Genomic DNA, 22,283 nt, shown 5'->3' on the forward strand with positions numbered 1-22,283 from the left:
TCCGGCACCGCGATCTTAATGGAAGTGTACTTCTCTTTTTATCACCATTCCAATCGGTGCTACGAGTGTGATTATCACTAGCTTAACTAAAGCGACGACGATGGAACAAAATTGATCCAATAACTTGTACGCGTGTGTGAGTAGAAACCGCATAATTTGTGGAAATCTAATCTACGGATTGTATTATATAGCGTTTTGTTTGAAATGTACCATGTGCCTAAACAAAATTTTATCATAAAAGATACAAAAGCGCATAGCGGCCGCGGCGATTATATTTGAATCAATAAAGTATACATGCCTGCATAAACTTACACATTTCGCTTTCCATTTCGGCATTGAAATCAGACTCTCTTCGAAGCATTATAAATATCTTTCAGATAGAGTTCTTCTTTATTCGTAGCACATTAGTTAGAGATAATCTGTCGCCACCAATCGGCGCTTAGAGTTCCTTCCCGTGTTTCGGTATGGTTCATTTATCGTTAATTTTTGTGAACTTGTGAAAATGACACCGATGCAAAGATTTTAATCCAGAAAAGCGTCATTTAGCATCGTCGTGTACACACGACACACTATTTTGGAGAGATTCGTGGTGTTTAGTCTCAAGAGCGTTATCAATGAACAACATAAACTACTGTGCATGTGGTGCATCCTCGATGCATTGAGTGCATGTAACGTACAAACGCACGGGGGACACTGACAATGGCATTTCGAGCCGCGCAGGTAAAATGGTGCAGCGTCATACAATTCCCTTTACGGAAATGTGATTCAACTGCTTTCACTTAGTAGTCCCTCTCGCACACCACAATCATGCACGTAAGCGTAAGGACACGCCATATGCAATTGTGCTGATGGTTCATGATCCACACTCCTTGATGATCCACAGAAGGATGTTGTATAAATATGTCTCGAATCTTACGCACTCCTTTGTAAGTAAATTTACTCCTAACCTAAGAAACTGTTGAAACGTGAAAATATGGCTCTTGCACTGATGCAGTCGATGATGCAGCTAAATGGCTGGTGGTTTTGCTTATGATTTTGTTATGTTGGGAATTGAAATTAGCATGCGAAGATGATACTATCAAAAGTTCACTTAATGCAGATTACGCTGATCGTAGAGCCATTGAACAATGTGTTAGTACGCTGCTGGTTTTAGCTAAAAGATGAAAGAAAATGACCGGAAGTGAGATGTATCCTTCGCGTTATCCTGCACATAAACATTGGGTTAAGAACTATGTTAACAAACTTGCAATCCATTCATAAGTGGATGTTGATTCGAATATGCGTAAGTGCGAATAACGCGTCATCTTGTCTAGTTTTTGGTATGCATTTTGCGCAACTGTTTCATAAATAGATGAATTGATACCAAAAAGCATCCACTTTTTTCGTAAAAGATGTTAACAGTAGTTTCCTTACTTTTGTTTCATTATGAACTTTCCTATGGTTTGGGATTTTTGTTTGCTAATTGATGCCATTCTATTGAAAACAATGTTTGCTGCCTGCCACTGATTGTATTTTGTTTTTGTTTGTATTAAAAAAGCATTCTTCACAATTGTATGACGCAAGTGAATGATCAATAATTTAGTATAGGTTTTATCTGTTCCGTATTTAGACTTTTTCCAAATGATCCTGCGCATTTGTTTGGTGGTTGTAATCCCCTCTCCTTATTCTTTTAAACGTTAAGATCAAAGATCGAGAGAAGAATGGTGCTTACATTATATTAATGCTTTTTTTAATTATCTTACTGATCTATCTGAATTAATGAAGTACAATTCGCTTGACGCTTTTTTCCCTTTCGACACATTAGTAACAAGACAGTAAAATAAAAACATATACCATTGACGATTGAACCAAAGGAAAGGGTAAGGTATCCTGGACATGAAGTTGTAGACGGCGAAACAATTGCAATTTTCCATTGGCTATGGGCGGTGGATTTGAGATTAAATGTGTCTATCCACATTCTCTCCTTTTCTGCTGCCACTTTCTGCCAGAGTTAATTCACCAGTTAATCCATCTTCGGCAGATCGCACTTTTTTTTATTAATATTATTACTTAACTACATTGGTCTATATAATACGTAAGTGTAATCGATTGAAACAAAACAAACTCATATAACGTATAATGCTAAGCATAATTAATCGTCTCTTGCTGTTTTAAAAACGTTGATAACGAAGTTTCACAAACTAACCGCACAAAGAGACAATTGTAACAATATGTAAATAGGTAAAACATGAATTGCCTCTCTCTTAAACATTTACGAACAAACAAATAAACAAAAATATTGTTTTTTTAAAGACATATTGATGAACGGTAGATTAATTGAAATTGAAAGATAAACACTGGATAGTACCATCACAAAACCATTATTGCACGCGCACCGTAACTATTTACCTTTCTTTTTAATAGTTGCATCTGATGCAAATATGTTATCATTTTCATCGGAATTAAATCAACGACGGAATAAAACAGATGATGCAAGAGCGTTTCCAAATATGACACGTAAGCGATTGTATAGGATAGGATAGGTTTGTGTAAGTATATCTGGAGCTATGTGTGTCGCTGGGTGAATAGGTAAAAATGGTAAAATTGTGACAAAACTACCCATTCGTAATCTTCCCACACTGTTTTCACCATCGTTCGCAGCAACACCGCGGGTGGGAGATTAAGGTGCAGATTATTGCAATAGTTTTTCAAACGAAGCTTGCAGGACGACGAATTGTTTCTTTGTGTGTTTTACCCAATACGGCATAGAGATACGATTTTCGATCGTTTTGCGACGGACTGTACCGCCCATTACTACATATTGATGGTGCCTATGCCCTTGGCGGAGAGGTAAACCGAACCCAGCACGAGAATCTTTAGACGTCCACGACCATCTTTTTATGAATATCGGTGTTGCCCACCACCGAACAGAACTCGTCAAACGATATCTTGCCATCCTCGTCCTTGTCGGCGAACACGATCGTCTTGTCTACGATCTGCTGCAGTTGTGTATCCTTCAGATTGTTACCGACCATCATTTTTAACACCTGGATCCGGGCGTGTCGGTGTCAAGGGGGACGACGACGGATGCATGAAAGGAAATATGAGTTTTGTTGTTAAAAAATAATAAGAAGCTCGAGCAGATATTCTAACGTCGTTTGTGCTCGTGGTAACGTTGGCGGGCATGCATGGTATTCAAGGTAGCCCGGAACGATGAATGATTATTTTTAGCATTGATTCAACGTTCCCTAGCCGCGTAGTAGTAGTGTGGTAAAGATCGTTCGTTCGAGCGACGGCTACTTTTGGACGCTGTGCGGATAATATCGCGCTACATCAGTAGGCCCGTAATTTGCCCCGCTTACCTGAAATAGTTCCCCATTCGAGATGTATCCATCGTTATCCATGTCATATATTCGGAAGGCAAATTTCAGCTTGGACAGTTTGTCGCCCTTTACGCTAAACTGCGACACGCCCTGGATAAACTCCTTGAAATCGACCTCCCCATTGCCGTCCGCGTCGAAAATGTCGATCACACGCTGCACCAGCGGGTTTTGCTGCAGCTCTGGCAGGGACATAAACTCATCGATGCTGAGGGCGCCCGAATTGTCGAGATCCAGTTTCTTGAAGCGTTTGCCCAATCGACGGATTTCGTCCGCGTCAACTGGAAATATTCGGAGAAGATGTTACCACATTAGAATGACCATGTAATGCACGGTTGGCAAAAAAAAACCCTCCGTACGGGTGCGAGATGTGATTTGGCCCATTGGAATTAGATTCTATTAGCACTAACGTCCGACGACACACCAGCTGCGGGCGACCACAGAAAGAAGATCCACTTCGTTCGCTGGATAAAAGGAAACTGAGAGATTGATCCCTATGTATCCAGCTGTGCAGGGGGCATGAGCGATCGTGTTAGTATGGATTGTCGCCGTTCCCATGGTAGCGCGTCCGCAAGCGTTTCAGCTAGCTAGTGGTGACCGGCCCACGCCGCTTTACCGTAACCGAGTGACAAATATCTGGCAGATGTAAATAATACCGAAAACGAGGGAGAAACAAAAACATTGCGCTCGGCCAGCCACTGGGCAAAACACCGCGGCGATCGTGAGGGTGTGAATCGAGCGTTTGAATAAAATTAGCAACACATGCGCCATGCTGTCGGCAAGAGGAAAAATAAGTAACATTAAGAGAATACAAAGAGAAACATTCGGCAAATGTGCACTAACCGATTATCATATGATATAAATGGTTGTTGAATCGGTTTAATGGCTAAACGGCGCCTCATGAATAAGGGACAGTCAATATAGTGGTGGAACAATTATGGACATTTTACCAACATACTCATAATAAAATAAACCTAACGTTCTTGATGTCCGTAGCAAGATATCCGTATAGGATAAGTTGGAGAGCTGCAAACACAAGATAATGGATCTTGCATATTGAGGTCGTATGCGCCTTATTATTAGCGTCTTTTGCCACTGGGAAAATCGATAAACTCATGCTTGTTTCGAGAATAGCCGTATGCTTCTGGTGCTGCTGCCTGCTGCTGCCACCGCTGGCATAACACACACGGTCATGCACAAAATCACATGAAAGGAGAGAGAACGCGCGCGTGTGTACACTACGGATGTTTCGTGGCCTACTGCTACGCGCTGATCCCACCTATGATACGCGTGTTTTTCTTTCTTCACGCGTTATGTAGCGCAATTGTTCTTTCGTCTAATAGAATGCACTGCACTTACAAAATGGGTTCGAGGTTGGCCTAAAAAATCGTATAATAGTTACTTACAGTTTGAGCAGAGCTCCATCGGTAGCGAGGTTTCATTTCCCTGTAAGTGAAAGATACCATAGTTGAGTTAATTTGGTTGTTTCAACCGAGGAGTCAGTCAGGCCGTCGTTCAATCGAAATTGTTGTACAGGTAAGAGGGCGCCATAATACCTTTGGATCTAGGGCGATCTGGGCTCAAGCTATAGTAAAATTTTCAATGCCCCTAGACATTGCACCAAGGTATACTGGTGTAGTAAAACTCATCTGATTGTACGACGCAAAGGTTTGACACAGTTTTGGGAATCGTACAATTGCACCATTTTCTCCCTTTTTCCTTCGATCGTAAACCGATATGAACTCGAAAATTTGCACATGTAAAAATGAGACATGAATTTTACCTACCATTTCTTGATCTGTTGCTCGATACTATGGCTTCTCGAAAGACGCTGCTCGTTGCCTACGGCTAGGGCTCCTAACTATGACTTGGGCACGTACTTTAAGCTGTCCTGATTACAGGATACCAAATCGGGGCCACAAATTCGCCAAAACACAGAACCACACACGGGCTATGGTAATTGCAAGGGATTTTTTGCGTGAGCTTAGAAGAAGATTCGCTACGACCGAAAACGACGAGGAATAGCGTTGCACACACACACTCTCAGCGTAACGACGTTGGACCGTTCAATGCGCACTCAACACACCCCCACGAATGCGGCGACGAGTATTTTACACACACACACTCCCGTAGACTTACAATTCTACCCTACAAGGGCTGGGTGACCCAGCGAACAATTCGTTCGAGCAGTTATTTTACCGAGCTTGGTCGAGCAAGGTTGACGTTGCGAGGTTGAAGTGACATTTGCTCGAAAATGTTTTATTTTTTACACATCTGCTCGACTAATACTCGATACGCCTAAAATTGTGCATTTTTGTGTGATCAAGTGTGTTGAAAGAGCCAAGATGTTGTGTGTTCGTAAATTTCCAACTTCCAACTAAATTTCTTCTATCGATGGATGTTGCAGTCGAGCTGATTTTACATTGATAGCTTTGGCTTTTGATGAAAAACGAAAGATAAATTTGTGTAACGTTATTTTGTATAAAAAAATATTTTTCAAGTGTGAAATAACTTTATGACCAATTATAACGTTTATAACGTTATTTCTCGGCGAATCCAGAAGAAAGAAACAAAAAGGTGAATCAAAGTCAATTTTAAATGGCCTTTTCTAAATACCCCTATACTGGTGCAGTTTAAGGGAAGTTTAGGGCTTGGAAAGTGCCACAAATCCACTAAACGACCCCCAAATAGGGCCTAAGGGCCGTGAAAACTCTTTTTTGCATGCGATTTCATCGGATGGCCTTTCAAAATTTTATATGGGATTTGACAGATAACGTCGAACGTGCGATTCGTCCGAATCGTACGAGTCGCACGTCCGACGTTATCTGTAAAATCTCACATATAATTTTTCTGATAAAATCGCATCGGATCAGCGTTGCCACCACCCTAAACGGCTCAAGCTTTCAACCTAAAAGGAATCTAAAAAGACTTCGTTTAGAAGACGGTAAATGACTGGTGCATTTTAAAATAGTTAAAAAGCTGGTGGCGCCATCTGTTGGTGAGATACTCAGCCTGTGGAACTTTCCTCGCTCTGAGTGTTTTCTCATTCCCTCTGTTCTGTTGTATAGTTTCACATCGAAGTTATGCGTCGCTAAGATAAGAACAAATACAGTCTTTCCCCGAGTTACGCGAATAATGCACTTCAGGGACATTCGCGTTGGTCGACTAACACGTTTTCAGCAAAATTATCACAATAGGTTTTATTTAACAAAATGTCCTCCACTATTAAAATGTTGAAGGTGTGCTACATTAATTTCAACAGTGCCAAAAGGGCTTCAGTACCAACATTTTCAGATAAAACATTGAAGAGAATAACTTATGTTTTATCTAAAAATAGTTAAATATATTAAATAAAGAGTAAGCAAGCACTGATAAGTAGTTATATTTAAAATAATGCGGTGAGTTCCGCTACATAAAACGAGCAGAAAGAAAAAAACAACAACATTGTAGCACCGTGTTGTAGCACACTAAAACCAATGTTTTTCACTTGGTACTATTTTTAATTGCGAGACTACACGATGAAAAAGTATCGCTATATATTGAAATTATTATTTTAAAAAGCGAGTATCTGGGTAGAATACAATCTCTCAAGTGTCAGATGCAGAAATCAGGAGTTTAATTTGTTATTATTAGATTTCGTACCCAGCAACCATAAAGGCGTATAAGCCGTAAAAGGTCAAAAATCGTTTGGTTGTGGTCACTATCATTGGCCAACATCCTGTCCCAGCTATATCTAACGTACCAACCACACTTTCCTACAATATCAGCCAATAATACAGTCGGTATAAAGTGCCTTGCGGTTTACGATGCTGTCTTAAATATCCCAAGTAACGAAACAGAGATGCTATATTTTAGTTATGTATGTATTGTGTCTGTATTTCAACAGGACGGCGCACCGAATCATTCGATGAAACGCCCAAGTGTGGTTTACGTAGAATCTAACCGCTTTTATCGATAGGACTTAAAAGCCTTCTAGCTTCCTGGATCACAAAAAGGAACAACTTTCATGTATTGTTATACATTTAAGCAATTTAGGACCAACATTAAGTGAGCACTATGACCATTTTAAGAAGCTCTTTTTAAAGATATCTAACACGAGATGCCGATTGCACTGGTGCGTATCGTATGCGATTTTATTGAACAATAGAATATTCATCGCACAGTAAAGGGATGATTCATGTTAATATTTCGTAGAAATATAATAACAATGAACAAAACAATAATTCAAAACGTTTCTTAACAAATACTGCTTCAATGAAATTAGATCAGGAAAGGATATCTTGCATGTTCAAGTTTTCCAGTGACGAAGGAGTTCATAAGGATCAAAGTAACTTTAAATTGTTTGACAGACAGACAAGATTCAGTTTAAAGTGTTTCCAAGCTTATTGAATACCCTGTACAGTTAGATCCTGGGTTGCACGGTTTTGAACCTACACGAATTAAGAGCCACGCGGCCCATTTATAGGTAATTTATAATTTTTGAAATAAATTGTTCCAGTATCACACAAAAGTTATTAAAAGTATAATAAATATTTTTGAACTAAAATTTTTAACTGCTAAAAAAATCTGGTTGTTTTCTGTTCTAATCGGATCATATAATTAATTTGGTATTTATATACTGAATTAGATCTTAGGGCCGATTATGTGAGTCAAACGGAAAAGTGTCAAACAAACCCATTCCAAACAATCCAAAAATTTTGGGCCAATTATGCGACTTGAGTGCTAAAGAAAATTTCAAAACTGCTGATTTTATATTACTAGTTAATTTTGCGCAGATACAGGATTATGCAAGATAATTTCTGGGGTATTTAATAACTTTAGGATGCGTGCAACGGAACTGATCCCAAACCTATGCTGGTTCTTAAACTGATCAAGATTGCATATCAGTCCTGGAACAGATCAGGACCCCCATCTAGGTCCTGATACTGTTGCATTTTTAATTCGTCTCCAATTATAGTGCCAGAACCTGTCTCAGTCAAGGAACTATCCAGTCCAGTGGTTTTCCTATTTGTTTTGTTTTTTCGTTGGCGGGTCCTGCCAATAGTACCGTCAACTCGGACGAATAAATGAAATGAAATGAAACTCGGACGACATAACAACATCCCCTTTGTGGGACCAAGTCTCGCAATCTAAGCAAGGATTGAATATCCGGCTGCGTGGTGTTTTAAAAAGTATTGAAAGCCTGTACAACCCACCGCGATATGCTCTGATTAGTCTAGTAAATTTCATTTCGACTTCAACTCCTATCAGCAATACGACCGGGTCGCTCCAAACACCGGCCAGCAATGAAGCTCATATTAACAATAGTAGATTGGACTTATTGAAACTTTGAACCTCTAAACTGTATTTGATACGTTATAATTCTTATATGTTTATACAATTACGATCCACTCTTCCAAAAAGCTTGGAGAAGATGACACGCCGAAACTCAAAATTAAACTATATGGTTCTGCGGAGGTTCTAAAAGCACATTAATGTTATTACAGCCAAATTCCCAAATGCAAGATCTAGTTATTATCTTTATTTATTTTTTATTATCATTTCTAATGCCGTTCTATATTGTTCTATGCAAGGCAGATATGAGATTGATTGTGTGTGAAAATTATACATTGCGTTCCTTACATATTAATTTAAAAATATTCTTCTTCTTCTTCTTCTATTTGGCGTAAAAAACCAAACAACCCTACGCGCACATGCCGGCCTATACAGGCTTTCGAGACTTAATTCATTACTACACAGCCGGATAGTCAATCCTTGCTACGGGGAGACGGTACATTCTAGGTTTGAACCAATGATGGGCATGTTCTTAAGTCGTACGAGTTGCCGACTGTACCACGGGGCCGTCCCCACTAATTTCAAGATACAAGTATCAAAACTCGTATAAAATTCATATAAAAAGTAAGGATATTTTAAAGCAAATACTTCTGACAATACTTATTGATACGTTTTAGATTTACAAAAAAGTTTTCTGTGAGTTTACAAATTTAAAATATATTTATTTTAATCAATAGACTGATGGCTAAACAACTAAAATCATTAACATCTCTTTTATTTTTGTTTATTGAAATTCACCTTTCTAGTTCAAAATCTGATTAAAATGGTTGACTAACAACCGATAAAGGCCGAACAAGGGTTGTTGTGTTTAAAGGATTAAATGCACTTATCCTTAGCTGTCAGCTATGGTGCTTATCGCGAAACAATTTTCACACCTTTCTCTACACTTTTTGTTGCTAAATCGAACCTCTGTTCAATCTGAATACCAGTACAACGTAATCTTTTTCTACGTTTAAATTCAAAACTTTGCAGTGCAAAAAATATTTTGCTTTCGTTTTACTTTCTTTAGAGGGCGTGGTTTGCAAAGGACAATGGATAGATAGTACCATAAGCGAGGAGGGGAAAATTCTCAGCCCATTTCCATGGTCTAGCCTAAGCTTCTACGAGTTCGTTTAGATGCAACTATCTACCCTATATCAAATTGTGATTTGCACTAATCAATAAAATAAACTAAACACACTAATCTTTATCCTATTAGCCACTCGTGCCATCGATAACCATGCGCTAGGTGATGATGACACGTGTCCGGGATTGGCGTGTGGCAAAGGAAGAGCATCATTTGAAAGTAATTGTGGGACTGTGGGACGGCATAAAGTGCCTCGGATGTTTTGCTCAATGGTGGTGGGCACGAGGTTCCGTTTTCCCTCGAGCGAACAGAAAGTCATACCAGGGGGAGGAGAGCATATTCTCTTATCTACACCGAACCAGATTCTCAGCGTAGTTTTCACTCGTCACGTTGGCTTATTTGTCACCTCAACGCAAAACGATGTGTCAAACACGTGCCATCGTCCAAATGAGACTGGTGTAATGAATTTAAATCGAGAATTTTGTACAAATAAAGTGTAGCCCGTTCATGTGATATCACTGGGAAAATGGATTAGTGAACGATGGCAATAGTAAGTCTTTATCTCGGCATTTTGGTTATTTTGAAGAGGGGTTTGATTTACAATTGATGATTTTTACTGCTACTACCTTCATGCACGTGTGTGGACATGCATCTGGTTAAAAAGAGATGAAAAAGAGCTCTTGTGTGTTTTTAATAGACAACTCTTCAGTTTACTGATACTGCTCACAGCACACATAATTCAAAAGATTGTGCATTAATCTTTTTATTTGGCAACAAGCCTAGACGGACAAGTTTTGCCTGATGAAACTGAAAAATATTAGAATAGTCAGTTTTTAAACCTGCGTATAAGTGGAAATCAATTTGAAACATTGTTTTCGGCCGCCTTCACGAAATATTCAGTTCCATAGTCGATAGGTGTAATTTTAAATACTGCAAAAAAACGTTATTAAATAAAATATTGCCAGCATCACAAATTGTGTCATGTTATTATGAATAGAAGATAATAGTACACTCAACCTTTTTAAATTGCCAGTGAGGCCATCACCTAATTATAATTTAGTAGTACTGCAATTGCACTGGAACAATAACATTTTTAGTAATAGCATAAAGTTATTATGTTAGTAACATGCATGTAATTGACATAATAACTTGCTGTCTTGACAATTCGACTGCGTGGTACTCAATAAATCAATAAGTTTGTTTATTATGTCAATAACGAGCAGTACCGTATTTTAGCGTGTATAACGACTCCTCTAATAAATAATTAAAATTTTCAAAAAAATAATTTCTTACGTTTAATAATAAACCAAAACAACAACTTTTTTTATGTCACCAAATTGATTCAGGTAAATTTGTTTCGTGCCTGTAGTACAAGCGAATGGAAGTCCATTACTTTACCTTTTGGTATTTTCCAAACAAGTTTAGTTTTAACCATATACTAAAATGATTCTTGTTTATGAATTTTAATAACCAATTTGGAGATTCAGTTGGATCAATTATTTCCTCAGTTTTGTCCTATTGCACTGACAACACTCCTTGCAGTCTTTATCTTTGTGGATACCCTTTGTGGATTTCTCAGAAGTAAGCTAAAAGTTCTTCTTCTTCTTCTTTTTGGTTCAGCAACTGTTGTCGATCAAGGCAGGCAGGCCTATCATTACTTGTGGACTTGGCTTTCAGTGATTTATTGATTCCTCTCATAGCAGGATAGTCAGTCCTACGTATGGCGGCACGGTCCATTCGGGACTTGAACTCATGACGGGCATGTTGTTAAGTCCTTTGAGTTTACGACTGTGCCACGAGATCAGCTAAGCTAAAAGCTACTAGCTCTTTAATATAATTTTGGTAGTTTTCTACCTAAAAAGGGGTCGTTATACACGCTAAAATACTATAATAACATTGAAATATACAATACAACTCGAATTGGAGCTCGACTTAGTTTATAAAAGAAATAAAAAGAGATTTTCAAAAAGTGAGACAACCTTTCTTGAAAGGGACTGTTCATATATATATTTATCATATTAATTGCCTTTCCAAATTACATTTTAAGGGTCTTTATGCTCATAAAGAAGCACATAGTAAAAAGTGTTTTTCATTGTATCACATTTTCACATATCGACATCACCTGTTTGAAAAACGTACATTTAACGTATCAAGCATACAGCAAAAGAAGCAAAGTGGTACAAATAGACATAAATTGGATTTTTTTAGCATAAGCCCTTCGTCTATGAATGGATTCTTTTTTTTATTAAAATGCAAAACACCAATTCGAATTCGCTCTTATAATGCACGTACTACGGTTTAAATATTAAAATTCAAACAATCATTCCGATTCATGTCCTTGATTGTGGTGTGAGTTACTTTTGCTTTTCCAATCCTTTTTCGGTATTTTTTTTCTGCGCGTTTCCATCACTGTTTAAATAATCCCGACTATGTCCGGCTCCATCGACCAGAGCCATTTGACTGTGGTGCGTTAGTTCACGTTTAATTTCAGTTTCCATCATAGTGGGTACTGTGCCATACGGTTGAGCGAGCGCCATCAGATCCGTTTTGATATGCAAACCGGACCGCATATGTACTGTGCTGCCCACGGTTTTACGCCGATTTTTCGCACTACCGCTCGATGCAGGACCAGGCTTGGCCATTTTACCCGGCGGGCACAGTTTGCTAACCAACTTGATCTTCTCTATCTCAACGCATTGTTCCATTTTCGATTCCAGTTTAACGGTGCGGTTACTGGAGTTGGTAGATTTGGCAAAGGATTTAGGCGACACGATCATTAACAGATTGTTACCATTTTCTCTATAGTTGCCGGTGAAATGGTTCTCGTTGTTAGAATGCTGTTGTTGTATTGCATGACCAGTCGTTTGTGAGATCGATAGAAGCTGTTGAGACTGTTGTGAGCTTCGTTGTTTCAACGGAGTGCGAAGATCGTTTGCTTCTTGCTTCTTCTGCCACTCGAGCACATTCGTAAGCAGCCGTATGTATCGGATGGCCATGCGAAGTATTTCATTTTTTGATAGCTTCTTGTCCGGCGGATGCGTCGGCACAAGCTTCCGCAGCTCAGCGAATGCACCAGATACGTTCTGCTGACGCCAGCGTTCTCTTGTATTGGTGAACATTTTTCTGACGACGGCACCGGACCCATTAATGCTACTGCTTCCGATACCCAGCTTAGTACCGGCTAGATTAAGCACAGGCATGGATGTCTCAAGTGATCCACAGCCGTCATGATTCGAACCACTAGTCTCTTCTTCAGCACTGGGTCCATGGCCTGGCAGGAATAAAACGGAAACCATGCTCGACTTACTGATAAGAAATAAATATCAAACGTAAAGCAACACACTAACCGGAATTTTTCAGATCTAGCTCCTCTAGCCCATCACTTTCGTTGGAGGAAAAGTCCGACATATCATCGTCGGAAAGGTCCTGCATTGGGCTACGACTAAAATAAGCGTCTGGTCGGCTTTGCCCTTCACAGTCACTGTGTCGCGTTGCTTCGGCCACATCTTTCGCAGCGGTTACAAATTGAATCGAGGACACTAAGGCCGATGCCATTAGGCTTGCATTGGCGTTTTCAAACGTTGTCAACAGGCCTTTGGCTGATGGTCCAAGCTTTGACATATCAATATCACTGCTTGTATTGTTTTCCATTGTACAAAGGATTGTTTTTCCACTAGCGACAAGCACTTGCACAATAGAACAAAACTTTAAAAATATTCCTCACATTTGCAGCAATACCGAGGAGAATAACCTTTCGGCGAAGTGTCGTAATCACGAATGAGGGGTGGAATATTTTAACTCAGTTCGACATTGATTTTGACTGTGCAGCCTGTGAAATGCGTTTCCTGCGCATGTCCTGAAATGTATCCTGATGACTCCGCCTCCTTTATAAAACGGGAATTTTATGAAAAATTCCTCTACAGTATGTGTTAGCAAATATGTAAGTTTCTCTGTTAGTTACTCACTCTGTTGCTCAAGTTTGATTAACCGTAACATTAAACTATCATGATAATTTTTTTTTAATCTGTTCAACGAAATTTCAAATGAAAATAAAAAAACTAATACCGATATAGTGTATCGGTGTACAATCATCAATTCGCATCACTTGCAGGGTTTTCGAAGTCACTTTCGATTATGCACATCATTGTCTACCATTTCCAAGATATTTTTCAACAGTTGTCTAATGGGTTTTTGCGTCATAATAAAATTTCAGTTCCTACTCATGATTTCCAACAAATCACAAACAACTGTTAAACTCAATCCAGCTAGAGACGCGTTGAAAATCATGCTGATGGAATAAAAAATCATGATTGAAATGAAATATCAAATTGATGAGGACTAACATCTTGCACGCAGTGAATACAGGGTTTTACAAGTCACTTCCGAATGTGCACATAATTATTCACCGCATCCAAGATATTTGTCAACAGCTGTCAAATGGTGTATTTGCTTCATAAAGAAATTTCAGTTTTTACACATGATTCTCAATAAACCACCAACAACTGTCAAACTCGATCCAGCTTGGGACGTGTTGAAATTCATGGTGAAGAAATCAAAAATTATAATGTTGTAAATTAAATTCAGGAGTACCCCGAGTTACGATGATTAGTAGATACGACTATTTTGACAGTTAAAAGTGGCCAGTGAGAAGAAAGTTTTGTTTTGTATTTCTGTGCTGATAACCGTTACACACACATTTCCAAAAAATCGAAAACTACCCGATTTTAAATATATCGTGTAAACGGCTTTTGGAGTAAAATCAATACATTATCTTACATTATTTAAAAAAAACACACACACTACCATAGATTCCGATTCTTCAATTTCGGTTATAAGCTTTATATTAATGGATGTTCGAGTTATGACATATTTCGACTTACGCCTTGCTTTGGGACATTTTTTCGGTCCCAAATACAGTCGTATCTCGGGGGACACCTGTATCTGATTGATGTTGATTAACATCTTGCACGCGGTGAATAACAACGTTTACATTCGAAACTGACTTGGTAAACCCTGTAACATCATGTCCGTTATGGATTCTAGACCCTTATGGATGGAGCCCTCATAGGACTCGACGCAGGACTTTCTAACTTGCTATAAGTTCATCAATAAATCAAAAATAGATAAGGTTATTAGTGGCTAATGAGTCCCTAGAACGACTAAGAAAGTTGTGTCAACTAAGGCCCTGGTCTATGCAACTGCAACAACTAAACGTGAAACAAATCGATTTGTTTCTCTCCGTCCAAATAGACATACAGCGACTCTTGCGACGTTTGCGCCTCTTTACGTTTTAATTTCGATAATATCCGAGAAGTGCCTTCCGTGCCTCAGAACGTGGTCGATTTGGGATTTTGAATCACCCTTCGGGTGTCTCCAAGTGTAGCTATGGCGGTGTGCATGCTGGAAGAAGGTGCTGCGGATGCTCATGTGTTTGGAGGAGGCAAAGTTTATCAGCCTGAGGTCGTTGTCATTTGTCTGCTTGTGGACGCTGAAGCTTCCAATCGTTAGTTTATATGCCTCCTCCTGTCCGACCTGAGCATTAAGGTCTCCGATGACGACTTTCACGTCATGTTTTGGGCAGCGGTCTTACTCCCTCTCCAGCTGCGTATAGAAGGCCTCCTTCTCGTCATCAGTGCTGCCAAGGTGCGGTCTGTGCACAGTAATAATGCTCAGGTTGAAGAATCTGCCACGAATCCTCAACCTGCACATCCGTTCGTTAACCGACCTCCACCGGATCACTCTCTGTTGCATCGCACCCAGCACCATGAACGCAGTACCGAGCTCGCGCGTCTCTCCACCGCTCTGGTAGATCGTGCAGTTGCTACGGTACTGGCGCACCGTCACGCCTTTCCAGCATACCTCCTGAAGTGCTACTAAATCGTGGGAAACCCAGTAACCATGTGTTTACATTAGCTCTCTCGAACCTTACGAATCTGAGCTACAGAATTCCCGCAAGTGGAAAACACATCCCAAGCGCCACGGATTAAGCTTAAACGACTGTAAAATCGAATATCCATAGAAAAAATGGAAGCGGCATAGCTTCACTGGTTTACTCAATAGACGGCGTATTGTGGCTCATCATTATATTGCTGTCCTTTTCTTGTAATTTTTTTCGACAAGCTCCATCTAATCATCACCTCTAATCTAATCATCAGCCTTCTAACTTTCCGAGCAAACATCTATATGAATGATCCTGTGGTCAGATACATGGGTATCAACACCATCGACCATTATTCAAATCTCACTTTTGATGGTTCACAATGTAGTTTAGTATTTAAACAATCGTATCACCGTTCTAGTTCTAGCGATGCGAAGGAAGGAGAAAGCTCTCAAAAGGAAGAAAGCTCCACTGATTGAGTATCCGACCAACAGATGGCGCCACCAGCTTCTTTGCTTTTTTAAGAATGCATCAGTCGTTCACCGTCGCTAAACGAAGTCTTTCTAAATTCCGTTCGGGTAGAGAGCTTGATGTTGTTGTTTGAATAGTTTATAGAGGCTTTGGCTCCAACGGAGTTCTTTCGCCTCTTAGGTAGAGAGCTTGAGTCATTTAGAACTCATTTAGTGGCCGTTTAGTGGATTTGTGGAACTTGGGATCTATCGAACCCATCGTACCCTAAACTCCACATACAGTAGAATGTCGATTATCCGGGCAGCTCGGGACCGGACGGTTGCCGGTAAATCGATTTGCACGGATAATCGTCCAAAAAATATCAAATTCATATAAAAATTATAAAATTCACCTGTTTTATGATAAATTCACTTTGAATTAATAGATTTATGGTTAGTAGAATATTATTTTAATCAATAACTATAAATTTGACAACTTTTTATCAACAAAAAAGAATTTCGAAAATACCACGCACAAAAACTAGTTGCTCACTTGACTATCGCTGCAAAATTTCGCGTAGGTTTGAATAGCTGCCACATTTATGCGTACGATTAAGTCACCCGACGGTTAATCCACCTCGGATAATCGACGGTCTACTGTAATTTTGACACGAGTTTATGGGTTCGCTACCAGCGATTGGCATGTGTAAGGTAGCGGTAATCGCTATCGCTTTTCGCGTATAGCGGATTCCTATGGAAAAATAGTTTACACTACCGGTTCGAGGGTGGAAAAATATCGCCACAGACTTATGCATAAATGTTTTTGTTGTAAAACATGTACCTTTTGCACAAATTTAATGCAAAACGCTTTAAGAACATTAAGGAAATCCAAAAAGAGCATAAAATATCTCAAATAATCAAAAAAAATGCAAAAAAAACACATCTTCTTCATCTTCTTTGGCACAACCACCGCTGTCGGTCAAAGCCTGCCTGTACCCACTAGTGAAGTGAGCTTGGCTTTCAGTGACGTATTTTTACCATAGCAGAATAGTCAGTCCTACGTATGGGGGCTCGGTCTATTCGGGGCTTGAACCCATGACGGGCATGTTGTTACGTCGTACGAGTTGACGACTGTACCACCAGACCGGCCCACGCAAAAAAAAACACATGGAGCTGTCAAATTAAGTAGAATCGCGTACTGCGAATTCGCGTATATCGAGTATCGCGTACTGCGCATAATTGCTGTATTTGTAGTGCGACAACGTCGTGCGCGACAAAAAGTAGCTCAATTTGGCAAACAGTGCTACTTGTCTCCTGCGATATTTCTGCTCCATCCGAAACAGTCGAATTATCCCGTTTGTTTACGAGCCAGAAATAATAAATCAAAAAATAAATTAGAACACATTTAAACTTATTTATTTATGTTTTTAAATAAAAAAAAACAAGTAGGTTAACTGGATAAACTGAGCTACTTTTATCTACGTGGTGTGAAAATTATCAACGCAATTAATGTAAGAGGCGAAAGAACTCCGCAGGAGCCAAAGCCTCTATAAAATGTTCAAACAACAACAACAACGCAATTAATCGAATCGCGACTATGTAATTCTTTTGTTTTAGTTTCATGTGCGATTTTCTCAAGTGCGATTCGCGCACCGTCATGTACACATGGTGCTAAGATTTGCTCAAATTGTTGCTTGGGAAAAATGACATTGTTGCATCTCTTTCTATTTGTTTTGTTTTCAAGTTCATTGTGTTTTGATTCGGCAAATACATTTGAAAATATAAAACAAATTAAATAAATATAGTACTTACCAAGCCACTTTTACAGACAATCCGCAGTAAAAAAATCACAAATTTTGGGGAGGATTTATACCACATTGCTTATAAACCTGACCTAATTTTACGTGAGCCCAAGGACCGTAAAGATATCAGGTCAAGTTATAACACCGACAAACCGACGTGACACTTCGAACAAAATGAGCTTCAAAAGTTGTCTCCTTATTTCAAATGAAAATACGTTAAACACTAGCGCCATCTCTATAATGATTCGCTTACTACACTGACACAGAGAAGAAACTGCTAAATCCCCTTTTTGTTTTTCTTGGCAAATTCCAATGCGTATTGTTTTATGTACTTCTCACATGTTTTGCATTGATTTGAAAACTTATAACATGATTTTCGTGGGTGGTTTGTCCAATAATTCTCACAAAATCTTGCCTCACAATTCCTTCGCAATTTGTATTTAGAAAAGTTGTTTACATCGAAGCAGCAGTGAACAGAGCTTACTTTGACAGAAGTGATCGCCTCACTGGTAAATGACAGTACTTTCGTGTGGGACACTTTTGTAACGCCAGTGTCACGTCGGTTTGTCGGTGGTTATAAGCCCGTTTTGACAGCTAGGTGGAAGAAGAATCGACGAAGAAAACTGACAGTTAGTTTTCCGCGTTTGGCGAAAGCTTCAAGTTCTCGAAGGAAAATTTCCATTTTAAATCACGGGCTATGTTCTAATAAACTAAAATATTCACCCAAATTGATTTCCACCAAATATTGACCATGCAAAACGTAAACAATCCATCAATACATATACAAGCGGAAAACCATCTGTCAAAATCGGAGCCCAGGGGGGGATCGACAAAAGCGCTATAACTACACCTCATTATACATTCCACCTTGCGTGAGCCCCATTCGTAGCAGTTCGTACGCAGAGGTCAAATCTGACAGATGGATGTTTTCTAAGCACAGTGTCGAGCAGGGTACCTTATTTTCTTCTATTGCCGCACAGTAAATTGCTAACTAGCAAACTAATTCCTGTTCACCATGATTGATATAAAGCAAAATATAACGGATAAAAACTATGAAAAGGTTCTGGAAACATTAAACGCATTGAACATAAGGTAAGCGAACTAGTTTGTGCTCTTCGTGGAAAACAGCCCGGGGTGAAGAGGAACGTGTTAGAACAAATGAATCAATTTTAATATGCCATTTTTAGCGAAACGGACGCCGATTCGTTCCGGTGCGAAGTGGATATCTTGCTGGAAAGCTTTTACGTTTGCCATGGTTCGGAAGAGGAAACCGTGAACCGCATTGCCATTAAATGCTTAAACCTGCTGAAACGTGCCTGTGCCTGTGGAGAATCATTTCAAAACGCCATAGTATCCCGCGTGGAATTCCTCGAGCGTGTGCGCGATATTTTGGTAGACGAAAAGAAAACAATACCGGAAAATGTGCGCACGAACTGTCTGCAACTGCTGGCCAACCTTTGCGTCCAGAACAGAAGCAACCAAGAAAGGATCATTACGTACATGCAAACCTTTCTGCTCACCAACGTTTCCGCCAACGGAAGCTACGCAAATGCATCGGCAATGATTTTGTACAATGGGTTTATCTACAAAGCAGTCGACTTGAATCTGCACGACGTGCTGGCCCGTTTGCTTGACAACGTGGAAGCTAATCAAACTGCTCGAACAGATGTGCCGGAATTCGTCTGCATATTTCTGGAGTACCTTATTGCTGAAAGTAACGAGATGGTGCAGGTGCTGGAAAAGATTGACGTTAGCAAAAAGCTGCTGCTCTATCGATACCTCATCGAGTACATACGGCAGGAAGATCGGCGCATCCATCCCATCCACCCGGATGTGTTCAAGCACCTGCTGGCTGAATTTAAGAAGAAGTCCGACATGATACTTAAGACCGACAATGTACAGCTCGATGCACAGGACACAGAGGAAGCGTTTACGTTGCTGGTGATGGTGGCAGACTCAACGTGCGTAGAACCGTATGGTTCGTTTCTGCGCCACGACGGAGGGTTATTCTTAAATTTTGGATGTAAGCAACACCATACGATCTATGCGAGCATCTGCCAGCGTTTTCCCATTTTCATCATATGGTTGATTCGTGAACTATATCTTTGGCTTTCAGGTCTTTTGCGTCAAATGCAGCTTCTTGGCAAGTCTGAGACGAAGAACATGTTTACACCGGTGCAGAAGATTGAAGAAATTTTACGAATCAAACAAGGTGACACCGAACTGGACATTGAATCTCAGATCTCCTACTCCTTGCGGTCGGCAGTTGTAAAAGGGTTGGCCAATTTGACGTACAAGTCGAAGAAAAACCAAAAACTTGCTCGAGAGATGGACATTATTGCGGCTATTCTTGAATGCACCAACCTGGACGCTCGCAATCCGCGTAAGGGACGAGTCGGAAAGTGCAGCAAATTGCATAATTTCAATAATTTTGTTTGAATGTTTTACAGTTATAAAGGAATGGAGCATTCTGGCAATACACAACTTGTGTGATGATAATTTGGAAAATCAGCAATTCATCGCAGGACTGAAGAAACTTGGCGATGCCGAAAACTCATTGCTAACGGAGTACAAGTCCGGAACGATTCGAATCAGCGATGGAAAAGCGTGAAGTAATGGCCACAAAGAGTAGTTGATTTTCTTGTCGTTTGTTTTGTTCATATTTTATTTGCTACTGGCCCAAACTAGGATCGCTGAAACAGTTTGGTTGGAAACTGTTCGTAAAACAGTTGAGCATTTGGTTTGCTGATTGGCTTTGGCGATGACCTAAAGAAATATAAATGTACGATGCGTACATTAGTTAATCATTATTAAAAAAAGTGAAAAAAAAATTTAAAAAAGCTACGTACAATACTTCTGGAATGGTTGACAGTGTCACGTTGACTACGTCAGATGAAATCTCTGTCGGACGAATGGAACCGAAGAAATCCGTTATAGGAACTTTGTAGGGATCCTTCGGGTAAAGATCCTTCCTTACACCCACCGTCGAGATGCACGCTCGCTTTGGACAAACGGAAAGCTTGAAACAATGCCAAAAATATTACTATAACAGGTAAAACTGAACCCGAATGGTTAAATGCACTTACAAAATCGCCCATTGTCTTCTTGCTGTTCCACTCTACGCGTTCCAAAAACTCGAGTGCATTGTACGTGTAGCGGTCGATAATGTACACACCGATGGCCGGATCGATGTGATGCGACAATGAATCCTCCCCCACCAAACTGCTGGCCACGGCAAGTATGTTCGGAGAGTAGAACTTTTCATACATTGAGGCGGCTTGGCAAGTGTCGATCATGAAGAACAGCTCGTTGTACCGTTGCTTCTGCCACATCTGCTCGATCGCATCAGCCAACTCCTGATTTGTAATTTCCTCCGAGTCTTGAAACTTGAGAAATCCATCCCCTCCGTGACCGGTCAGGTATATCAGCACGTTACTTCCTGAGTCGGAGAGCAATCGCTTCGAACGGGCAGTGCCGTTTTCATTTCGACCCGTCAGTAGTCGTACGAAATTTTCCACCGTCACCTCGTAGCCCCGGTAGTCCACCTCGACATCCGACCCGTACACGTTGATGTGTTGTTTTGCGTTGTTGAAAACTGTGGCTGGCCGTGGATTGCGCGCATTGCACGCCATATCGTCGGCCACCATGAGCAGTATCTGACTGTCCGGAATGCCCAGCCGCTTCACGGAACGGTATACGGAGAGAACATTTGCAATATGTCGGTAGTTGAACCAAAAGCGGGACGTATCAACCAGCACTGCCCAGTTGTTTGTGTGCGAACTGCTGGTAACAAACTTGGCGGGTAGCTGTAATGAAGTGAGACGGTTTACTTTATTGCCAGTATATAATCAATGCTGTTTTACCTCTATTTCGTTTGAAGAAGCGAGCAAACCCCAACTAACAACCAGAAATCCATGTAGCAGCCACATTCTTTGCGCAAACGGCGGTACCACTTTGCACCGGGCGGAGTTCACAACAAACATTATTTAACGACACTTTAACGAAAACGTCAAAATCAGGTGTGATTTCGACAAACGTCGTCAAATTTTCATTGACGGGTAACACACGGGTCCAGTTCCATAAGCTGGCGAAAAGGTTTGTATTTTATTTATTTTCTCAAGCGTCTTTGTAAATTTCACGACAGTTTCACAAAAAATACCTTTTTTTAGTTATGTCATATGTGATGTGCAATTTTCGCTAGTTTATGATAGTTCACTACATTAGATTAGAGAAAAATTGTTGTATTCGCCTTACCCATGTGCCGGCAAATTTCTTTTAATATGTTATTTGGGCCAATGCGGCACATGTTGTCAATTGTTTTTATATGAATGATACGTGTGTGTGTGTGTGTGTGTGTGTGTGTGTGTGTGTGAGTGGACAAAGGATGCTGAAACA

At 40.1% G+C, this 22,283-nt stretch overlaps 4 protein-coding genes across 5 annotated transcripts; 1 reads left to right on the forward strand and 3 right to left on the reverse strand.

The window, feature by feature from the left end:
• Positions 1 to 367: 367 nt before the first annotated feature.
• Positions 368 to 5,471, reverse strand: LOC121588056 (calcineurin subunit B type 2). 2 transcript variants are annotated; one of them, XM_041905577.1, is made up of 4 exons: positions 5,147 to 5,471; positions 4,766 to 4,805; positions 3,342 to 3,640; positions 368 to 3,026 (listed from the first exon to the last, which is right to left on the reverse strand). In XM_041905577.1, exons 1-4 carry the CDS (start codon positions 5,147 to 5,149, stop codon positions 2,856 to 2,858), a joined length of 513 nt encoding a protein of 170 aa, XP_041761511.1. In that variant the 5' UTR covers positions 5,150 to 5,471; the 3' UTR covers positions 368 to 2,855. The 2 variants fall into 2 exon arrangements, with proteins under 2 accessions (XP_041761511.1, XP_041761512.1); XM_041905578.1 differs by lacking the exons at positions 4,766 to 4,805; positions 5,147 to 5,471 and adding an exon at positions 3,719 to 4,041.
• Positions 5,472 to 9,151: 3,680 nt separating this feature from the next.
• On the reverse strand, positions 9,152 to 13,606 carry LOC121590457. The gene is made up of 2 exons (XM_041910175.1): positions 13,107 to 13,606; positions 9,152 to 13,030 (listed from the first exon to the last, which is right to left on the reverse strand). The coding sequence occupies exons 1-2, from the start codon at positions 13,408 to 13,410 to the stop codon at positions 12,114 to 12,116; spliced, it is 1,221 nt and encodes a 406-aa protein (XP_041766109.1). The 5' UTR covers positions 13,411 to 13,606; the 3' UTR covers positions 9,152 to 12,113.
• Positions 13,607 to 18,728: 5,122 nt separating this feature from the next.
• Positions 18,729 to 20,499, forward strand: LOC121589529 (ataxin-10). Its single transcript, XM_041908512.1, has 4 exons — positions 18,729 to 18,980; positions 19,076 to 19,911; positions 20,005 to 20,271; positions 20,339 to 20,499. The coding sequence occupies exons 1-4, from the start codon at positions 18,904 to 18,906 to the stop codon at positions 20,497 to 20,499; spliced, it is 1,341 nt and encodes a 446-aa protein (XP_041764446.1). The 5' UTR covers positions 18,729 to 18,903.
• Positions 20,500 to 20,520: 21 nt separating this feature from the next.
• On the reverse strand, positions 20,521 to 21,896 carry LOC121589530 (putative GPI-anchor transamidase). The gene is made up of 4 exons (XM_041908513.1): positions 21,752 to 21,896; positions 20,975 to 21,694; positions 20,738 to 20,907; positions 20,521 to 20,654 (listed from the first exon to the last, which is right to left on the reverse strand). Exons 1-4 carry the CDS (start codon positions 21,869 to 21,871, stop codon positions 20,573 to 20,575), a joined length of 1,092 nt encoding a protein of 363 aa, XP_041764447.1. The 5' UTR covers positions 21,872 to 21,896; the 3' UTR covers positions 20,521 to 20,572.
• Between the last annotated feature and the right edge of the window lie 387 nt (positions 21,897 to 22,283).

Source organism: Anopheles merus, chromosome 2R (genome assembly GCF_017562075.2).
Source record: "Anopheles merus strain MAF chromosome 2R, AmerM5.1, whole genome shotgun sequence".
Taxonomy (NCBI): Eukaryota; Metazoa; Arthropoda; class Insecta; order Diptera; family Culicidae; genus Anopheles; species Anopheles merus.